At 37.5% G+C, this 22,037-nt stretch overlaps 1 protein-coding gene across 10 annotated transcripts in view; it reads right to left on the bottom strand.

Annotated features, from left to right (window-relative positions):
* The window catches only part of plekha7b (pleckstrin homology domain containing, family A member 7b), an 82,406-nt gene that overhangs the window by 10,172 nt on the left and 50,197 nt on the right, over positions 1 to 22,037 (bottom strand). For 5 of the 10 annotated variants that reach the window (XM_028434225.1, XM_028434178.1, XM_028434257.1 and 2 more), the window contains 16 exons: positions 21,203 to 21,610; positions 20,552 to 21,083; positions 15,979 to 16,062; positions 14,115 to 14,249; positions 13,323 to 13,391; positions 10,306 to 10,377; positions 8,384 to 8,464; positions 7,837 to 7,986; positions 7,545 to 7,646; positions 5,688 to 5,799; positions 5,284 to 5,471; positions 3,797 to 3,988; positions 3,601 to 3,718; positions 3,341 to 3,432; positions 2,412 to 2,633; positions 797 to 1,018 (listed from right to left, as the gene is read on the bottom strand). In XM_028434225.1, the coding sequence (XP_028290026.1) occupies positions 797 to 1,018; positions 2,412 to 2,633; positions 3,341 to 3,432; positions 3,601 to 3,718; positions 3,797 to 3,988; positions 5,284 to 5,471; positions 5,688 to 5,799; positions 7,545 to 7,646; positions 7,837 to 7,986; positions 8,384 to 8,464; positions 10,306 to 10,377; positions 13,323 to 13,391; positions 14,115 to 14,249; positions 15,979 to 16,062; positions 20,552 to 21,083; positions 21,203 to 21,610 (2,779 nt within the window). The remainder of the gene's footprint in view (positions 1 to 796; positions 1,019 to 2,411; positions 2,634 to 3,340; positions 3,433 to 3,600; positions 3,719 to 3,796; positions 3,989 to 5,283; positions 5,472 to 5,687; positions 5,800 to 7,544; positions 7,647 to 7,836; positions 7,987 to 8,383; positions 8,465 to 10,305; positions 10,378 to 13,322; positions 13,392 to 14,114; positions 14,250 to 15,978; positions 16,063 to 20,551; positions 21,084 to 21,202; positions 21,611 to 22,037) is intronic. The other 5 variants (XM_028434197.1, XM_028434187.1, XM_028434208.1 and 2 more) reach the window with 5 other exon arrangements.

Below are 22,037 nucleotides of genomic sequence, written 5' to 3'. Positions count from 1 at the left end.
AAGGAAGTACTTTTTACTGAAATAATTCATTATCCATTCTGATTCCGGAAATTACATTGTTTACTAATCAAAGGCCCTTTACGAAAACAAAGTAGGTGATTACAATAATTTGCAGGAAAATCAGTCAAAGCTTAAGTGACCAAAGTGAACAAGTTTTTTATAAAAAAAAGTTTGACTCCACTTTATAGCTACTGATACAGGCTCTGAGTTGAAATGGTTAAAGTGGCTGTCAAAACGATGCAGTCACTATCCGTGGTGCTGAACTCATTTGAATTTGTGTTGTTTTATTATTAGTGACCGTGTAGCCTAATGTTTTTGTTGTTCTCTTGTTTTGTTATACTTCATGTCCGTTTAATGGACATCAAAATGACAGTCGCTCTCCAAGGTGCCGAAGCTTTTAAGCCCCGCTGTTGCGGACATGTGTATGTTGTAAAATTATGTTATCATGAGCTTTATTATTTGGGTTTAAAGGGCCCGGTCATTTGCCCCGCCCCGGCTCTGATTTGTTCCGCTAGTGCCTCAAACATTACGTTTTTGTATTACTTTTATTTAACGTGCACTGGCACTATTATACAATTTCATTTTTGTTTGTTTTGTGTTCACATAATCACACAACCTGTAAAAGATCAGAATTTAGGGTTTAAGCTTTAAGCACAGTTTCAACCTTCTGTGTTTTATTTTCCAAGTCTTTTTATGGACATCAATTGGTTTTTCTGAGGCTTCATCTACAAAGCTTTTTCTGGGCTGGCCTTTTTTTTCCTTCTTTTTATAAGTGAGTTCCAACAAAAACACCCACCTCTTTGTTGAGGTCCACATCATAGTCCAGCGGCTCAAGGTCAACCTCGTGTGATAGCGGGGTCGTAGAGCGGAAGGTCAGCCATTCATCGGAGTGTGAGCGGGGTCTCTCTTTGTGTTCAGGAGGTCTCTCCTCCCCCTGGACACTGCGGACCCCCTGAGCCTCCTCACCCTGAACAGCCCTCTCCAGTAACTGCAGGTCAAACTCTTGCTCCCTCTTTAACTGGAGAAAGGACACAGGACAAACACTTACCATGAAGGACAATACACAGAAGTGGATTTACAGTACAATAGATATATATAGAGAAAAATAAGTAAATACCTTATCATAAGCCTTTGTGTGTTTTTGTTGACTTAATGCTACTGCATAGTTTAAAAACCATATTCTATTGGTTATGTGTGTGTGTGTGTGTGTGTGTGAAAAGAAACACCATGCAGCAATAACAGGATGCATGCTTTTATGAAAGTAAAAGCTTTTTATCACAAAAGCAAACTAGACTAGCGATAAAGAGGACAGCACTCACAAGGACACAAGACCGACCTCATCTCTCAAACTAATGACACCCAACCAGAATTTGTATGTAATTAAATAAAAAGAAGAAGAAAACATGGAAAAATAAGTTCTTCATAAAATAATGTTTATTATTTAGCAGACAAGTTTACTTTAAGTGATGTGAGTAATAACAGAGCGAGCGACTATATTCACTTTTTTATATTAAGTGATGTCGTCTACATTTGTCGTATTCAAATCGAGTATTTCATTTAGAAGGAAAGGCAGATTGTCTTAAACTTAATGCTACACATCAGTCTATCTTTGTTTGAGAGTGAAGCGTTTTCAACATGAGTAGCGCTAGGCTAGGTTTAAAACAGTGATACATTCAAAAGATGCCTTAAATTATAAATGGAAGTAGTGTGCATACTTGTGTTTGAGGTATATTGTGTGTTACACATAAGACAAAAAAGATATTTAATTTGTAACAAATTTTAATCTAAAAAAGCTCTTATTTCATGTGTTTAACTTGCTTTTTGGATCACAAACTTAACAATTTGAATTAACATTTTGAAGTGTTCAGTTTTGAAATCATTTGTAATGTTAAAGGAAGGCAACACAGTATTTATCAAGGCTTGACAACACTCGAAAACCTGCTGAATGCAGGTGTTATTCATTATAAGTGGGTAACAGAGTTGAGCTTTTTGCACAATTGCAGTCCCACATGCACTGCGGTGGACACGCTAGTGTTATAATTTGTTTTTGAGTTGAATGTATCATGCCATCGTTCATTCAAATTGTATAAAACAAGATTTCCGTTCAACATTGCTGCGGCTGGTGAAAATGCTGTGTGGTTAGTAACCTTGTAAAATCTCTTGTAAAGTCTCTGAAATTATTCAAAAATATATAACACCAAAAATATACAAATATTTTTTCAAAGATAATTGCTCAAAAGTACCTGCACTAAAAAATAATGCATTAAAAAAGGCCACAATATCAATTAGTGTTGTGCAGAAGTGAAATGAAACACCTTTAGGGTCTCAGCACTAGAGGAAAGCCATGCAGCAGTAGAAGAGATTAGCACACGGTCGTCACCATGCACTGTGCCTCTAAACTAATAACATACTGATCCAAAGTCGGCTGAGAGCGGGCGTGAGGATGAGGATGAGCTGCGCGATGCCGAAGAATAATGGCGGTCTCCGTGACTCAGGGTGCGTTTGCGCTGCCGTACGAGGGCCTTCTGGTGCCTCTTCATCCTTTCAAGCTGCTCGTCCACGCTCATCTTCCCCCTGGGCTGCTGAAGCTGCTCTCCAGAGTAAAGACGCTCCAAGGCACTTTTTGGTCTCTCCTGGAAAAGAAAGTTGACAGTAAGAGCAGAAAGGGTGCAGGAGGAGGCAGAGTGAGGATCCAAATTGTTTATGTCGAAGCAAAGAAATCAATTAAACAGCTGAGAGATTTACAAGCGTTTTGCAGAGGTGTAAAGACAACTGATATATCATACACATGTACTAGTAAGTCATACATAAAATACTCAAGCACAAGTAAAAATTAGCTCAATTATATAGTACTCAAAAGTAAAATTTACTAGTTACTTTCACCCCCCCACATTTTTGTTTCTTTTTGGTAATAAATCTTGCCACGGTTCCCTTGTATACAGTAAATATCTCATTTATAAACTTAAAAGACAACATTTTTTTATAATTGGAACATTATTTATTTTTCCACAAAGGCATCTGTATAAAATAAAAGGTTTACAATTAATTAAATTTAAAATAATCCAAATTATTAAAAGAAATATTGTGTTTTTACTGTCACATAAATGGTTTAATACAAATGGGGTTTCGTTTCATTAATCAGAATAATGTTATTTTCTACAAATAAGCCTAGTTTCACTTATGGGTAAAGAAATGTTGCATTTTGAGCAGTAAAAAAAAAAAAAAGTTTTTACAATTTTGCATATCGTAGCAAACGTATAAACATCCCTTCCCCATTTGAGTGAGTGCCACTTATTATTCCTGATTGTTTCCATTGTTTTAGACATCATCCAAGTCTCACCCTAACGCCAGCAGCTGATGTTGATCTTCTGAGGGTCACATACGAGGTGATGCTTGAGGACTGATTCACCCTCAAAGACGAGCCAGATATTCCTGATGGGGAAAATAATTAAAACAACATAAAATTAACAAATTGTATACAAGCAACTTGTATAAAGAACTGCTTACGTCCCAGAATATGCTGTAAAGGCTCCATTTAACCTGATAATATAAGCACTAAAAATAAAAAACATTTATGCATATAAATGACTATCTGCATACCTCTGCTGGGTAATGTCTGGTATCCTCCACCGTGATCAGGTGTTCCAACACTGATGTGGATGGAGCCGTCGCCACCGCCTATGAGCTCAGGGTCACTGAGGAACGGCCTCAGCTCCACCTTTGACACACAAAGACACATTCACACTCAAACACTTCAGGAGTCAGAAAACAAAACAAGCTGGCTATAAATATACACCTTAGTGTCCCCATTTGTGTAGTGGCCAACCTCTCTGTCCCTTTTACGCTCGTCCGACTGTCGTTTGAGGCCGCGCACAGAGGTGTGTCGGATGACTGTCGTCTCCCGGGGCAACGGAGGCACAGCAGGAGGATTTTCTTCAGTATTGTAGAGCTGAGGTAGAGGAGGTCTAGGAGGCACATCTTCCTCACTCTGCACACAGGTAAAATAAATAAAATAAAATAACCCAACAACAGAGCAAGAGTTTATTTCCTAAGGCTTTGAACAACAAATCATCAAACATGTCACAAACAGTGCTACTTGCTGACGGTGAAGAGCTGTATTTATCAAAACTGTAGTACTGATGATGATGATGATGATGATGATGATGAGTCCTAAGAGGTAAACTGTGGTACACATTTCTGTAATATTGTCCATCTGGGTGCATATAATGTCTCCTTTATCATTAAAGTTTCTATTGATATATTAGAGTTTATATCCAAAAATGTATAAATTTCACAATATTTTGATGCTTGTGTCTACACTGATGGAATAAAAGTTGTAATAACTATAGAGTAGGGCTGGGCAATATGGACCAAAACTCATATCTCAATATTTTTCCTCAAAACCGCAATATACGATATAAATCTCTATAATTTGAATTAAAATGAAGTCCAACCAGAAAGAAAATTCAGGGTTAAATTTGCTGATACAAAATGCCACAGATCTTGATCTGAGATGTCAGGCTTCTATGTCGTAAAATAAAGACAATTTTGGTCGTAAATGTTCAATGTTAAATATTCACAGGTGGTGAAGTATGCCAAATTTCATGCCTGTAGACAATTTTGCACAATTCTTCCCCTAACAGACCAGACTACTATAAGGGACAGCATGTGTGAGTGAGTTCTGTAATGTGGAGGTTCAGGGGAAGGTCTTGGTTAGGACGCACTCAAAAATCCACCTAAATGTGCTTTTTATGCTGTTCTGAGAAGTAGTGAAAGCAGCAACTCCAAAACGAGTATTTCAATACAAAATAAGCTGTAAAAAATTATATTGATCTAGTTGATATTGTAATTTTCTATATCGTCAAAATAGTCAACTTGATACATCTTCAATCTTGATATATCGCCCAGCCCTACCATAGAGGAAACAAACATAGATAAATGTCTACTAAAGGTGGGACAATAAATCGTGCAACAAGCAATATTAAGATGTATGGTCATGGGTACAAGTGGTATTGCGAGAGGGGGGCAATAAAATAATCAATGATTTACTAAAGATTATTATTTGTTTTCATTTTTTTATTGTTCTATTGAGTTAAGTTTTTTCTTTCCAAAACTATTGTATCATTGTCATCGCGAGCATATTATCGTCTATCTTATCGTGAATTCGGGGAATCGTTGTACCCCTATTGGCCACAAAATCATAAACGGTAGAAAACACAGCTAAGGCAGTGAACCCAAACAAGAATTGACCTGATGTGTGTGTGCGTGGCAGAGGCCTCTCACCCATTTCAACCCAGTGGCGTCAGTTGTAGAGTGCTGTAAAGGCTGCTGACTCGGACTGAAGCTGTGGGTGGGGGTGTGGCTGCTGGGATTGTGCGGCGGCTGCTGGGACAACCTCATTTCCATAGCAGACGGGCTCCCAGACGAAGAAGGCACTGACGACACCGACACTGAAGGCACAAATTTCCTCTCTGGGGAATGAGATGTAAAGACGAATACACACATGCTGTGATGATGGTTCTGTCTCCTCCTTTGGGGAATGTTCAAGGCATTAGCAGAGAGTATTTAACTAAGAGCGTTAATAATAATAAGAGAGGAACATGATAACATGGTTTATGATGCATCACCGAGATCTCAAAGAACAATTTGCTTTGTAGACGTGCAGGCCTGGGGAAGTGCTGTCTCACCGGGGTTGGTAACGGAGGAGATAGTGACTTTGTAGTTGGCTTTGCTGGTGCTAAGGCCTGCAATGACATCTTCGATCCTCCACAACTCCTTTCTTATCTGTGCCTTTTCATGCTACACGCGCGCACACACACACGCACACACACAAACAAACAAGAGCAGAGATTGGCAGTTATCTAGATTAGTGATCCTGAAAATGGAACAATGATCATTCACACTTTAAAGGCTTGGAAAAAATGTATATAATCATTAATATTGATACAGTAGGTCCCAATGTATGGGCACACCCATTATTTTGAAAAACCCATTTGGTCTGGATCAGTGTTCATTTTGTTGACTAAAAATTTTGGTCAAAGTTTTCGTCAATTATATTATTTTAAGTGGCAATAATAACTGGACTATGACTAATAAAACAAAAAAATACATGTGAATGAAAACTAATTCATAAAATATATATATATATATATATATATATATATTTTCATTGACTAATAAAAAGGATGAGGAAATTCAATCAGAACAATTTTAGAAGGTATTCAATAAAAAATACGTTTGTTGCATGGAAGGCGGGGCCAGCCTTAACACCATCCCATACCGGGTTGATACTGTAAATGGTGATTGAAAAAAAAAAAAAAAAAAAACAATGCATAAACTCATGCTTTATATTTTAGTTAACTATATCTGTAAAAATGACTAAAATCTTCATGTCATTTAGTTGACTAAAACTAGACTATAACTGAAATAGACTGACTAAAACTAAATCAAAATTTGTTGCCAAAATAAACACAGATATAACTGAGTCAAATTCCATAAAGATTGGTTATTACAAACCAAGATACACATTTTTGAAATTGTGCCAATGATGAGAAAGAAGGATTTTTCAAACTGATCCAGATCCTCTCCAAAATTTTATGAAATCTCAATGTCAGAATCTGTTCATCTGTGAAGTACTTTTGATGTAATCCTCATTACAGACAAACAAATAAATAAACACGGATAAAAAATATTACCGATACCTCCTTTGGCGGAGATAATAAATGTATGGGCACATCCATTAATTTGAAAAACCCATTTGGTCTGGATCACATATTTAAAAAATATAAAAATTATAAAAAATATATATATATATTTTTCCGACTAACAAAAAGGACGAGGAAATCCAATCAAAATTAAGTTTCTTTTTTAGAAGGTATCCAATAGAAACTACTTTAGTTGCATGGAAGGTGGAGCAAGACTTTACATAAATAACATGAAATAATTTTTTTTTCAAAATGCATAAACTCTTCTGCTTTATATTTTATTCAACTATATCTGTAAAAATGACTCAAATCTTCATGTCATGTAGTTGACTAAAACTAGACTATAACTGAAATAGACTGACTAAAACTAAATCAAAATTTGCTGTCAAAATAAACACAGGTCTGGATGAAAGTTAATGAAACCAACCCAATATAACTGAGTCAAATTCCGTAAAGATTGGTTTTACAAAACCAAGATATGCATTTTTAAAAGTTCCCCAATGATGAGAAATACTGTAAACTGATCTAGAATCAGTTTATTGATCCAGATGCCCTCCAAAACGTAATAATGAAATCTTCCATGACGTATGGTTTGTCTTCAGTTAAAATGTAGTCAAATCTGACAATTTGTGAAGTACTTTTGACAAAATCCTCATAACAAACAAACAAGATAAACAATATCTTACAAACATTTGACAGTGCAAAAGATGAAAAATACAAATAAAAAAGAAGAATAACCAGGTGTAATTTTCTAAACTCTCAGTACAGTGTAAATTCATCTCCACTTATCCTTACATACGAGTGGCTGCTTACGTCAATATACTGAAATTACAAACAGACCTGCAAGAGATCATTGCGGTTCATCTGTCCCTCCAGGGCTGACTTCAGCCAGTCCACGTCTCTCTCCAGTCGGCCGTACTCGTTCCAAGCAATTTCCATCTCCTAAAAGAAAAAAGAAGTCAACGTGGACGAATTTACCATGAGTCAAGAAACAACTGCTTGAACTGAGGACGATACGGATGTGGGCATGTGACAATGTCCAGAGCATCAGAATATAACGCCTTAACGTGTGAGTCGATGGAGTGTGCCAAATAAACTGTGTGACTTCAACCTCGTCATTATTGACTCTTACTGTAGCAACTTGAGATATCTTAGCCCTGATGTGAACCACATCCTCTTGTAGTAATTTCTGCTGATAGGCAATTTTCTCAGCGTGAGCCGGCTGCTCTCTGTACTCCTCCATCTGCTGGTGGGAAACATCCAGCACACACTCCAACTTGTCCTACATAATACCACCAAAGATAGGGTTATAGGCATCACACACACAGGAGGCATTTCCTCAACAGGACACGAAAAACTCCTCGGTCAAAGTTTAGCTACAGCTGTAGATAAAAAGCTAAAAATAGCTATAGCATTGTTTAATTAGAATATAATGTCAGAATGTACACATTTTGTCGTATATGGTGTTTTGGAAAAACATTTCAACAAGTTCAAATTGCATGCACCTGTGGGTGTTCCTGGTCTGCAGTGATACACAGGAAGTGACATTATTTAGCTATGAACACGAGAAAACTACAATATAAAGCAGGTGGTCATAAAACCGTGCCTGATTTTCAGACTTTTCTCTGTCAAATAATATAAATATAATAATAATATTAAAAAAAAAAAGAATGTCAAACCTTGTCGTCTTTCAAAGTACGTATGCTGGCCTCGAGCTCCTGTAAAATCTTGTCTTGTTCACAAAGTCGACTTAATTTGACCTAAAAACAAACAAACAAACAAAACAAAAAAACAACATTATTTTCAATCCAAGTAAACAAAAACATTTTCATTCTATTTCTATGAGATTACTAAAGATTGAAAATGTGTAATTATACAAAAGTAAGACGACGTTATTAGAGTTGTTGCAGACTTTTTAGTACAAGTTTCAATAAATTCCTCTATAACAGTATTTCTCAAATGGGGGTACGTGATGGCACTAAATGGGGTACTTGTGAGAGAGAGTGGAAAATCAACAAATGAAAGCTTTAAAAATGGAAAGTGTCTATTTGTACGGTTGCCGTACAGACAACCCCCGGTGCTATTGGTACGGTTACCGAAGTACACGAACGTAGCGTCATTGGGTTAGGTTATAAACCAATATCGCAACAATTTTTAGAGTTAGGTTAAGGTTTAGTCTTAGTCACGCGACCTAAACTGACCAATGACTGACCAATCACGTGACCTAAACTGGACAAATAGGGGCGCTGTGTACAAAAAGAATGTCGGTTTATTGATACGGCAACCGTACACATAAAAATAATGTTTTATAATGCTTTATTTAAATATGATAAGCATAATAATGATGGAAATGATCTTTCTTAGAACACAAACTGAAAATACAAAGATCAGTCTTGGTCCCACACCAGGCAGGAGATGACCAGAAACTATAAAAACCATATAAATACTAAATCTATTCAGGAGGAACTAAATATGGTTTCACTTATTTACAAAATAAGATTAATTAAAATGTGTGTTCTCACTCATTCATTCCATCATTACGCTCTATAGTTGTCGTCAGACAAAAAGGAGTTACCGACACTTGGATGCAGAAATAAGAGAAAGGGGGTACATGAGCCAAAAAAGTTTGAGAACCACTGCTCTATAATGTTCAACACAAACACATGAGATGAATTGATCTATTACTGCAGTCTTCACTATCTGTCCATGAAAGTCATCTGGGTTTAAAAAAACAACCCCCTGAGGAGCTCTCATCAGCCAAGTCAGAAATATCAAAAGACTCGATACTGTCTCGTTTGGAGGCCAGATTTGGTAATATCCATTATGAGCAATCATAATCAAAAATCTATATTTTCAGACACACTTTTGGAGAAAAATGTGTTTACTGAGACTGACAGATTTGTTTTCCCAGAAATGGGTTATGTGTTTATGAAAACAACATAACATCGCCTCGTTCAGTCTCTCTCTCTCTCTCTCACTGTGTTGTTTTTTTTCCTTCTTCTCTCAGATCTATTTATCATTCTGTTCAATTAATAATTAAGATGTTTTTTATTTAGCTGCCATATATTGTTGTTTTTTAATTGCATGAAATATTCATTGTTCAGACAAATTTACTGGCAATTTGTTATAAATTGTTAAAGTGGAACAATGCTAATGATGAAAAGCCAGGACATCCAGCCTATTTACCTCTATTCAGCAGAAAACAAAGCACGAGAGGAGCCGGCTTAGTCAAATCAAACTGAAAAATTTAACAGCTCGACATCTAAAACTCCCATTGCATGTATTTTTCTCTTTAAATTGCAGAGAGGAAAATAAAAGCTGTGGTCGATACTCTTAGGCCCTCACTGTGCAGTGTGCATGTCCCTACAGTGTTGCAGCGCGCACACACACACGCACACGCTGCTTTCCCTTTGCAGCTTCTGTTTACCCCAGCTAAAGAACACACACATGCACACAGACATAACAGTGAAAGAGACTGCAAAGTCAGAATGAAGTCAGCGACGTCTCTGTAGTGGACTGTCACAAGTCGTGAATGGTGATCTTAAAGAAAAGACAGCGACAGATAAACAGGGTGTCAAACTGCAGATGCAGATTCACTTACATCCGCATCACTTTCTGCAATTTTCACAGGCTTTGATGGTCTTCCTTTTTTCAAACTCTCATGTCCAGTAACCTAAAATTCAAGGCAAGAAAACAGATTTAAATTTATTTACGTCACAATATCATTTAAACCTGATTTATGTATTTCTTTTTTTAATAAATAAAACAATAATTATGCAAACAAGTCCTGTGAGATGTTATAACATTGTTTACATAGAAAGGAAGACACTGCATTGTTGTATTTAGACTAAACTATATTTCCAAAGCAACTTTTTACAATGGTAAGCTTTTTTAGGATTTTTAAAACACTGATGGAAACCAGTTTAAAGAATAATAACAAACACAAATTGCATTATTTTATTTAATCCAATCATTTTTTGTCTTTAAATAGTTATTTTCTCATATAGAATGTGTACAATTTATTTATTTATTTTTTTACATATAGCACATTAAAAGACAACATACCATATTTTTTTTGGAAACAGAAACCAAACCATCTAAAAAAAAAAACATTAAGCCCCAGATTTGAACCTATTTCCTTTTTGCAGAGACAATATTTAATATTTGTATGTTTTTTTTATGTTAAATGTTTGCATTTTGGTCTTTAATTAAAAAGCAGTTTAAGAAAAAAGAGCAAAGAAAAAAATGTTAAAAAATCATTAAAGTTCTTTATCAATGTTGCAATACTGTGATATTCTGAACAATCTATTTTATATAGATCTTTTTTTTTTTTTTTTTTTTTTTTTTAAAGCTGTCTATATATATATATATAAAAAAACTCATGATTTAGGTTCCAACTTTTCAAGTTTAAAAGCCTTATTTTATTAGCCAGAGAAGTTAGCACAATATATTATGTAAACTTCAAAATGAGTCTTTCTTTTGTCTCTTTAGGGATATTTGTGATGCAAAAGCCAATTATGATTATTAGACACATAACTGCACCAAATTTGACAAAGAAAACAGTAAAAGTAAGAACAAAGCAGTTAAGGTAATCATACTGTTAGTAGATTTCTACATGCAACGTCTGACCGGTTCATATGGTCTAACAAGCAACACAAACAAACATTTCAAGCCGACATTCAGTATTATAAAATGCCTGATAGCATGCTGACTGTAGAGGATTGAACCATTATCATTATACGTATCCTATATCATAACATAACCTAACATGGGCTCGTCTATAAACGGTCGCATTTACAGACCTTGGAGTCCCTAATAAGTATTGATTAGGCCAGTGGGGCTGACCTGATAATACTGTATCATGTTTTTCTGCAGTCAGTGCCTTCTCCTCGCCCTGCTTTCTCTTCTCTGTTTCAGGTGTCGTGAAGCTGATGATGGCAGTTCTGATGTTCTATCTCTTTCTGTCCACTAACCCCAACCAGTCACAGCAGATGGCTGCCACCTCTGAACCTGGTTCTGCTGGAGATTTCTTCCCGTTAAAAGGGAGTTTTTTCTTCCCACTGTCGCTAAATGCTTGTTCATGTGGATTTTGCTGGGGGGGTTTTTTTTCCCACATTATTATGAATTTTATATTTTGATAGGACTATGAGATGACCTTTGTTGTAATTTGTGCTATATAAATAAATATTGATTGATTTATTGATATCAAGCGTTGTATCCATATGTATTCATATACCTCTTCAAAAATAAAGACAATATTCAAAACACAACCCAGACGTTTCACTGGCTCAGAGAGATACTGAACAAATCAGTGTGGATTTGAGGCTTTGCACTGTGGCCTGTCAGGTACTTCTTTTATAAAACACTGTACACATTGACACAGTTTTGACTAAGTCTTTCTCAAAGTGTTACAATCTAGAAGAAAAAGAAAACCACCTTAAACTGTAGGAAAACATGATGGATTGAAGTCAGATATCACCTTCTGTTTACAAGCATCCCGTTCTGTATCAGATATATCTATATTTCATCAACTCATGATAGAGAAGCTCAATCAGGGTTGAGCTCAATTAAAATTGTAATTGTAGTGATTATGTAGTTGTAATCATCATTATAGTTGTAATCGTAATTGCAAAAATTCTTGTGCAGTTGTAATTTTAATTGAATTCAGATTTGTAATTGTAATTGGCATAAAACTGGGGAACCATGTTACAGTCTGATGGCTAACACACAAGTAGTTAATTGTTAAAATGCGTTTCATATCAAGTTTTCCTACTACCTGAGTCACACTCATATAGATGGTAAGGGTTAAAAGAGTTAGCATATAATAGAATATATTTAAATATTAGACACAAAGAGTAACAATACTGTAGCCTACTTATGGACTTTAGGACAGAGTTTTTGCTATTGCTAAATTCAATCTCTTGACCCTATTTGAACTTTTACATATGCCATTATAATCATCAGTGCACTAAAATGTAAATGTTAAGATGCTAAAACTATAACAATCTTCACAACAGGCCTTGTAAATGATAAGCATACATGGTACACCAAAATAAGTACTACATAAGATCATTAGTAAAGCGCTTTGTCCACCCACTAATAGGGAACGTATAGTAAAATTGTAATTGAGAAAATTATTGTAATTGACTTTCAAGGTGAAAATAATAATTGTAATCGGAAAAAAATGTAATCGTAATTGAATATGGAAAACTGAAAACGTAATTGTAACAAAAAAATGTAATTACATCCCTACAATACAGTGTAGCTCCTCCCAAAAACATGTGTAACATTAACATAACCATGTTATTCACTCCAACAGTCAATGGTTGTAATGCTATGGCTGAACCATGTGTGTTCAAATATGTTTTTACTGCATTTCACATATTATTGATACAAATCTGTACATTCCCACATAATTGGATCAAAAACAAATAGACAGAAATAAAAAGCATGTTAATCATAGACAGATAACAGAGATTAAAATAGAGAAGAGTGGAAAGGCAGGGGAAAGGGAAACAGGGAGGCAGATGTTGGGAGCAGCAGCAGGAGAATGAGATTTAAACCAGAGAGGGGAGATGAAGATGAAGAAGAGGATGAAAAGGATAAAGTGGCATTTACTTTGTTGGGGCCCACCTTCAGATCTAGATACTCCAGGTCCTTCTTCAGTTGTATGTAAGTATCATCAGCCTTTAAATGAGCAGCGGAGAGATGAATCATTGGAAATGTAGCTACAAAAAATATAATGGGAAACTCTTCAGGCCTTTATTTGCTATCCAAGCTTTGCTGGAAGAACTTTAATTAACTCGGCCCTTTTTGAAGCGTGCGCCCTTCTCGGTGTCTGGAGAAGTATTGCTTTCATTTCTGTTATGCTTTTTTGTCCTCAACCATAACCGAGCAACACGAGTCTTGTGCTTTTTATCAGGAGCAGTACGAGACGGCCTCGAGAATAGTCAGATATTTGAAACTGGGTGGAGTTTTCATTCAATTCAAGTTACAGTTAAAGTTATTGGTTGCACACAAAATGGTGTTTTGTCACAGGATTGTCAATAGAAAATATATCAGAATGAAAACACCCAGGACAAAGGATTGATCTGAGCACGCAGACATGATTATTCATCACTTCATTAAACACACTCATCAAGCAGCATGCATTCATCACTGTCTACAATCAGGCAACACTGCAGCATATATTATAGATGACATTAAAAAAGAGGTTGTGATACAAGCAATGAGGAGGGTTGTTGTGCAGTTCAGACTTCATGCCCAGACAACCAAGCAGCGCCAACAGTGTCAGAGTGACAGGAAGGTAATGTATGGATTGACTGGGAGAAGAGGAAGGCCCACTAAAAAGCTGGCAGGACAGGGGGATGCAGTAGTGTGCTGCGTTAGGGAAGTACGAGGATCCCTGACCTGCATGCCTAGAAGGCCGTAGTGATGCTGGTGCTGCTGCTGCAGGTGAGTGAAAGCACTGCTGGGGCTGTGCACACCGGCTATCTTGGCCTGGTGTCTCCGAAGCTGAATGAGGAGCAGAGTCAGCTCCTCGGGCTATAGCCAAGCCCGGGGGTTCAAGGGCCAGGGGCCAGTGAGAGCAAAAAGAAATTACATTTGAACACCTCTTGGTAGGAAAGCACAGTGGCCAGGGCTGTGGTCAATTACATTTTTGAATTACAATTACATCTTCAATTATCCATGTTCAACTACAACTGAATTACGATATACGGTGACTGATTTTTGTTCCAATTACTGTAAAATTACAAATGTTATTTTCCCCTGAAAGTCAATTACAATTGCATTCTCAATTACTAAAGTTTAATTACAATTAATCAACAATTACTGAGCCTGAAATAAATAACCCCATAAAACTTAACTTTCCACTTGTGGTAGCTTTCTGTTAGCATCTCTTATGATTTTTGTTTTTTGACCCATGTCTTAAATCAGCTGTAAAATACACACACGTACCTTGTCAGGCTTTTTAATCAATTCAAATATTGGTATTAATATTGTTAATGTGGATTTTTTTCTGTCAGTATAACCCCTTGATTTATGTTTTTTTCTTTAAATGGTAAAATAATCCTCTGGAAAACTAACAGGTAGTTGGAAAACTTGATTATAAACATATTTTAATAATTGTTAACTATGTATGTGTAAGTCATAGAACTGTTTGCATTTAATTAAATTGTAAATGACAGTTTCTATAGAATTTTAATGCAAATTACAATTACAAAGTCAATTATCTGAACTCAATTACAATTTATTTACGATTACAATAGCAAAATATTTTTTTAAAATCATGACGACATTCATAATTACGTCATATACGCGATTACAATTATAATTGACCCCAACCTTGGCCACCAGGGTTGGGGTCAATTATAATTGCAATTGCATAATTGATAATTAATTACAATTATGGAGTAATTTTGATTGTAATTTAAAAAATCTGTTGCTGTCGTAATCTTAAATTGTAATTGAGTTAAGATAATTGTCTTCGTAATTGTCGTGGAAATTCTATAAAAATTGCCAGTTATAATTTACCACTAAACCGGGGAACCATGTTACAGTTCTATGTACAGTTCTACACGTATGTAGTTAAAAATTATTAAAATAAGTTTCATATCAAGCTTTACAACATCTTACGATTTAAAATAATATAAATCTAAGGCTATACTGATACAAAAAAGGCTCAGACGCCCACACCTTAAATATTAAAACCTATATTTTCATTGATTAGGAAGCAAGGTTTTTAGTGTATTTCACAGCTGATTTAAGACCTGTTATCATTAGAGATGCTAACAGAAAGCTAACTTTTATTAGGTTATTTATTTCAGGCTCAGTAATTGTGATTAATTGGAATTGAACTTCAATAATTGAGAAACGTAATTGTCTTTCTGAAGGAAAAAAAAATTATTGTAATTTATATAAAATTGGAAAAAAAATGCCGGTCACTGTAATCGTAACTGAATTGTAATTGAACATGGGTAATTGAAAATGTAATTGTAACTGAAACATGTAATTGACTCCAACCCTGACTGGCTGAGAGTGCAAAGTGCCACAGAGGCTACGAAAAAGCTCCTTCCCTTAGCGTCATAATCATAATAACTGCAGAACTTGATGGACAAAGCAGCACTGTGAAGCCTGTCATCATAAGGGGATGAAATACTCACATCATGAACTTATATAGTGTAAATAATCAAATTAATTAAGATCTAATAGCCTCAAACAGGCATCCTATGGACTGATGAAGGAGCTCGGTGCATGTATCAGAAGATCATACCGTTTTTCCGTGCAAACTGGGAGCGCTGACAGTGTGTGTGATGTAGCCCATGGCTGGCACTGACCTTCTCTGTATTTGGGACGTCTGTGGAGAAACACACTTCATTAGCGTCTTATTAGATACTTCAGAAACAAATCAAACAGAATATCTAATTCATTAGATAATCTTCAATAGGGTATTGAAAGGGAGCGATAGATGACTCTTTCACACTGATTCCAAGTTAAACACCGCCTCCGAGTCTAAAAACAAATTTGACAACGTGGCAGATTTATTTTTCCATCCGTCCTTTTCTCCCTTTCATCACTTCAGCACCCTTATTTGAACGAAGGTGCGCCCTGAGTTTTACCCGCTACAGGGCTTGGGAGAAACATTTTTGACGTTTCTGCTTAACACAGAGAATTAGTAAAAACCCAGGCCCACTACAAACCCTTAAAAGGACACAAACAACAAGAGATTTAATTAACTACACATAAATTATACCAAACCTGCTTTCTTAAAATAACATTTGTTTGCTACCAGCAAGAGAAGCACTGTAAGCCATTCCCTCCGAGATTCCCATGCCACATTTTTTTTTTGCTGTATAATAGGTTTTTTATTTAAATGCAAGATCAGAAGAAAGAGACCGCTGCTGATGTTTGAGCTACGGTGGAGATGTTTATTGGGTGCAGAGCAGCCCTGGGCAGACTGGATGAGCTGCTAATAAAACATACTCCTTAATGATATTCCACAGAGGCATACAGACCGCTGTTACTTAAACAGCACTCCACCCAGATAGCACCATCAGCTTCAAAAATGCTGGGTGCACCAAAACTAAGTTCAGGAACAACCAAACATTGCTATTCTGGATTATTATATGGATATATCATAGTCACTGTGGTTACTTTCATTTCAACATGTCTGCATATGAATACTTTTCTTCAGATTTGTTACTTACACTGTTTTGTGTCGTGTCTTGACACTTGGATGAATGCTGGTTTACACAGAGCATTAGCGTAGCTATGAGGGTTAATAACATGAAAGGAGAACGTTTCCTTGCTGAACCACCATACACTGATAGCTGCATTCCATCCCTTATGGTACGTTCACACCAAACGCGTTTCGGACGTCAAAATCTACCTCGCGCTTATCCAGAGAATGGCTTGGTTCTATTTGCGCCTCAGCGCCGTTTCTGGATTCACCCAGAGCTGCGCTCGGACAAGAGTCGCTTTCAGCGCTACTTCCGTCTCTCCCGTGCCCAGTTTGACGACCTTCTGACAGGCATCGGTGCGCGCATTTCCTACCAGGACCCCAACTACAGGTGCTCTATTCCAGCAGAAGAGCCTGTCCATCTGTCTCTGCCTCCGGTTAGTGTTCTTCTCATTATTCTGAATACGTCACGGTTGGGGAAAGCTCCTGATTGGTCGACGCGCCATGATAAGCCCCAAAATCAACAATCCCAACTCCAGCGTCGGCCATGTTGGAGGCGCCAGACGCACGTCAAAAGCGTCAGCCGCACAGGTGACCTCCGATGCTCCCTAGAAGCGCGTTCACCATGATTATTTGTTTATTAGGGGATCCCCATTAGCTAGTGCCATGGCAACCAGCTTGTCTTCCTGGGGTCCAAATAGCAAACATGCAACAGAAACCATTTACAAATACAAAATGTGATTAAAATGGCAAAAAAATTTGATTAAAATGGCATTACTCACTCACAAAATCATACATATTACAATACATTACATTTGCAAAGATAAAACATAGCTAATAATTCAAAGCATCTCACAGTATCAAATGGAGTTTTAGATTATTTTTAAAAGTAAATTTACTGTCAATGCAGCAGAGGCTTGGAGGCAGGTTATTCCAAAGTGACAATGACCTGTAAATAAAAGATCTCTTTAAAGCATTGATTTTTGGGCAAGGTAAAGCAAGCTGCCCATTACTGGAACCTCTAGTGTTGTGTTCATGAACAGCATTACTAAAAACTATTTGTGTATGTATAGAAACCGGAGATTTACTGCTCATGACTGACTTGAACAGCATAAGTGTATTAAAAGACAACCTATTGGCAACAGTAAGCCATGAGAGGCAGGCATGCATATGGATCACATTAGCTCTTAGTGGGCAACCCAGTACTAACCGTGCTGCCCTGTTCTGGACAACCTGGAGCTTCCTGAGTTCACCACTGACAGCAGATGACCACACCGTATAGAGCAATAGTCCAGATGACATAAGACTAAGCTTTGACCTATTTGACATAAAAGGGGACGAGCCACAAAAGAGCAACATTTCCTCGCAATACCAATTGCTCTTCCCATTTTCAAAACAATATAATTAATGTGGTTACACCAAGACAGAGAGCAGTCCACCATTACGCCAAGGAGTTTAGTACTTTCAACTTGTTGAACTACCGAATTGCACAAGTTTAACTCAAGCTTTGGGCTTGTGGATAACCTGCGCCTTGTACCAAGCACCATGCATTTAGTCTTGGAAATGTTGAGAGCAAGTCATGCACAATTTTTAGTATGTATTGTGAATGTACACCTGCCGCTTTTAATGCTTTAGACGCCTTTGGAGTGAACGCGCCATTACTAACTGGCTCACTTCCACTGCTTGTTACGCTAAGAAAATATGGATATTAATAAATATGGATGTATCGATACAACTTTTTCATTTCCAATATTGCAGCCTAGCGTATCGGGCGATACCGATATTGATCCAATATCAGCATGAATCGTACATATATTTATTACTTTTTTTTTCCTTTAATAAAAAAAAAAATTAACTTATTTTGTAGTGTGGAATGTTAGAAAAGGTTTGATCAAGTGATGTTACTCAAACAGAGAACAATAGTCAGCAAAAGTAGGTATGAAAAAAACTGACCCATTTATTATTAACCAATTGGTTACATACATTTTAACCTTTAACATAATATCTGCAGTATTCTACAATTGAATAAAATAAATAAAAAAATAAATTGAGAAAAAATAAATAAAAAAAAAATAAATAAAAATTGGAAATTTGAATCCGATATTCGTATTCAGGCTGATATCGGACCGATATCCGATATCGGATCGGGACACCCTTATTAATAAGTACAAAAAGGGGGGAAAGAATCTACTTTTCACAAGCATGTTTGAAGTGTCCATGGTTCTCGACCGGAAAAAGGTGGAGTGCCTTCTCCGGGTTGGAGATGAGGTTCTGCCCCAGGTGGAGGAGTTCAAGTACCTCGGGGTCTTGTTCACGAGTGAGGGAAGGATGGAGCGAGAGATCGACAGGCGGATTGGTGCGGCGTCTGCAGTGATGCAGAGTCTGCACCAGTCCGTCATTGTGAAAAGGGAGCTGAGCCGAAAAGCAAAGCTCTCGATTTACAGGTCGGTCTACGTTCCAACCCTCACCTATGGTCATGAACTTTGGGTCATGACCGAAAGAACAAGATCACGGGTACAAGCGGCCGAAATGAGTTTCCTCCGTAGGGTGGCTGGGCTCTCTCTTAGAGATAGGGTGAGAAGCTCAGTCATTCGGGAGGGGCTCAAAGTAGAGTCGCTGCTCCTCTGCATCGAGAAGAGCCAGATGAGGTGGCTTGGGCACCTAATTAGGATGCCCCCTGAACGCCTCCCTAGTGCGGCGTTCAGGGCACGTCCCTCCGGAAGGAGGCCCCGGGGAAGACCCAGGACACGCTGGAGAGACTATGTCTCTCGGCTGGCCTGGGAACGTCTCGGGGTCCCCCCGGACGAGCTGGAGGAAGTGGCCGGGGAGAGGGAAGTCTGGGCCTCCCTACTGAGGATGCTGCCCCCGCGACCCGGAAACGGCTAAGCGGGAGAAGATGGATGGATGGATGGATGGATGTTTGAAGTGACGTAAAATAAACAAAACACACAAACTACAAGGAATATACATTATCGTTAAATTCTATGCCATTATTTTCTGTTATTTCAAAGCTTTATAACGGTATATGATACAAACATCCAGCAACATTTTTTTCAACTTCTATAATTCGTTTTTTATCATGTTTATTAAAGATGTGTTACAAATGCAGAATAGCCAGGATTGCATTTCATTTGAACTGGATTTATATTTGAGAACGTTTAAGTGTAGGATACAATTATTTGATATTTATTGCACGTGATGTGTATTTGAAAAAAATAATCATGAAAAACATTTTAAAAATACAGTTTCAATCCGTTTTACTTAAGTTTTTTTCTTCTTCTTTTAACCAATTACTATATATTCCGGGTGACCCCATTTTAATTCCAGGCGACCACACATGGGGTCCCGACCCCAAGGTTGAAAAACTTCGCTTTATAAGAATGCCTTACTTACTTAAATGTGAAATAAGAGCTACAGTTCTACATGTGACATTATATATAATAACTACTATCTCTGTATTCAAATATAAAGACATACAAGAAGATAAAATTAAATAATGTGAACTAATATGTGTATGTGTATATAAGTACAGATGCACCTATAAATTAATTGAAGATGTCACACTCAACTAAAGATTTACTTTGTACTTCATTTAAGATATTGATCCTTTAGTTCAATTGTGCAAAAAATTAGTAATTATTTTTCATTTTTTCACTTTTTGTCCTACCTGAGAAAGACGGGCACAGAAATGGCCTGGGGAGTTGGATCTTGTGCTGTCCCCCTTTGCCATCTCATCCAGGGGCAGGACTGTGCGTCGGTCTAAAGGGGTGTGGGGCCGGCGTGGGGAGAGGGGTTTGAAAGTGGAGGTGACTTCACAGGGTGACGGAGGGACGGAAATGGAGCGCGGCATCTCCACCGTGACTCTGAAAGACGAGGAGTCTGTGAAGTTGGGTCCCGTGTACACTGGTGCAGTGGGGCTGCCGTGACGAAACTGCTGCCGCTGCTGCCACTCGTATAGCTGCCACACCATCCCCTCCTTGGTGGCCATTCGCTCATCAGTGGACATGCGGAAGTGGCTCAGCCTGTCATGGGCGTACTTGTAGTCGCTGGGTATGTTGCAGGTTGCCGGAGGGGGGCTGCTCCCTGATGGGAGACGGGGAGACTTTGGCATTGACTGGTAGGGGACGTCGGTTGTGCTGACTTTGGGCTTTAATGGAGGCGTCCGCCGAGGGAGGTTGTATTCAGCAGCAGCAGGAGCACTGTAACACAACAGCTCACAATTCAACACATTCAGCCACAAGAGGGAGCCATTTTTCCACAGTTGTCATCTTTATGCAGAAAAATCCTGAATTAATCTGACTGAACATTTGACACCAACCTCTTTTGCGGGTCTCCTTTTTGAACTTTGACCCACTGCTCCACTTGAGCCAGAGTATTCTTCCTCTGCACGTGTTTTTCTGTTCCTGCCCGATGAACAAAGCCTCTCTGATAGACCACGTTTCCATTTTGTTCTGGCGGTAGAGTCACTTGGATTACGCTAGGGTGTCCATTCCTGTGCGTGGGACCACTGACGGGTTCTGGAGACAGTCTATCTGTTCTTTCCTGTTGGGCGGACTGGACGGGCTTCCCCTGAATCTCTAATCCATACCTCAGCTCTTCCCCAGGAGCCAGTCGGATACCATTATCCTGAGGTTCTTCCCTCCCTGTCCTGTCTGTCTGGATGATGTGGACGTGGTTGGCCTGTGGGACAGCTTGTTGTTCAGCCTTCTCTACTTTCTCAGGTTCTCTGTAAAAAAAAAATTCAAAAAAAAAATTCAAAACGTTTAACTCAGTGGCTTTTGATATTGCGAATATTTAGCGACCCCGTGATGTTTTTTGTAAAATAATTTTTGAGCATGTTTGTGATAAAGCTGAGATATTTTTTTATTTATACTGTATTTCTTTTAACTAGAACTATATTTGAGGAAGTAAAAGTAATGGATACAGTTGTTTGAGATTGTGTGATGGTTTTACTTGAAAATAATAATGTAAAAAAAATTACAAAATAATTATTTCTATTTTTTATTATTATTTAATTACCGGTAACTAATTATTTATTTTTTCTACTGTATTTTTTTAAACTAGATTTTTATGTGAGGAAGTAAAATTATAGAATACAGTTGTTTGAGATTGTGTGACAGTTGTAATTTAAAAAAGAATCATAACATCAATCT

This window comes from Gouania willdenowi, chromosome 3 (genome assembly GCF_900634775.1).
Source record: "Gouania willdenowi chromosome 3, fGouWil2.1, whole genome shotgun sequence".
Taxonomy (NCBI): domain Eukaryota; kingdom Metazoa; phylum Chordata; class Actinopteri; order Blenniiformes; family Gobiesocidae; genus Gouania; species Gouania willdenowi.
This window is presented reverse-complemented; position numbering and strand designations above follow the sequence as displayed.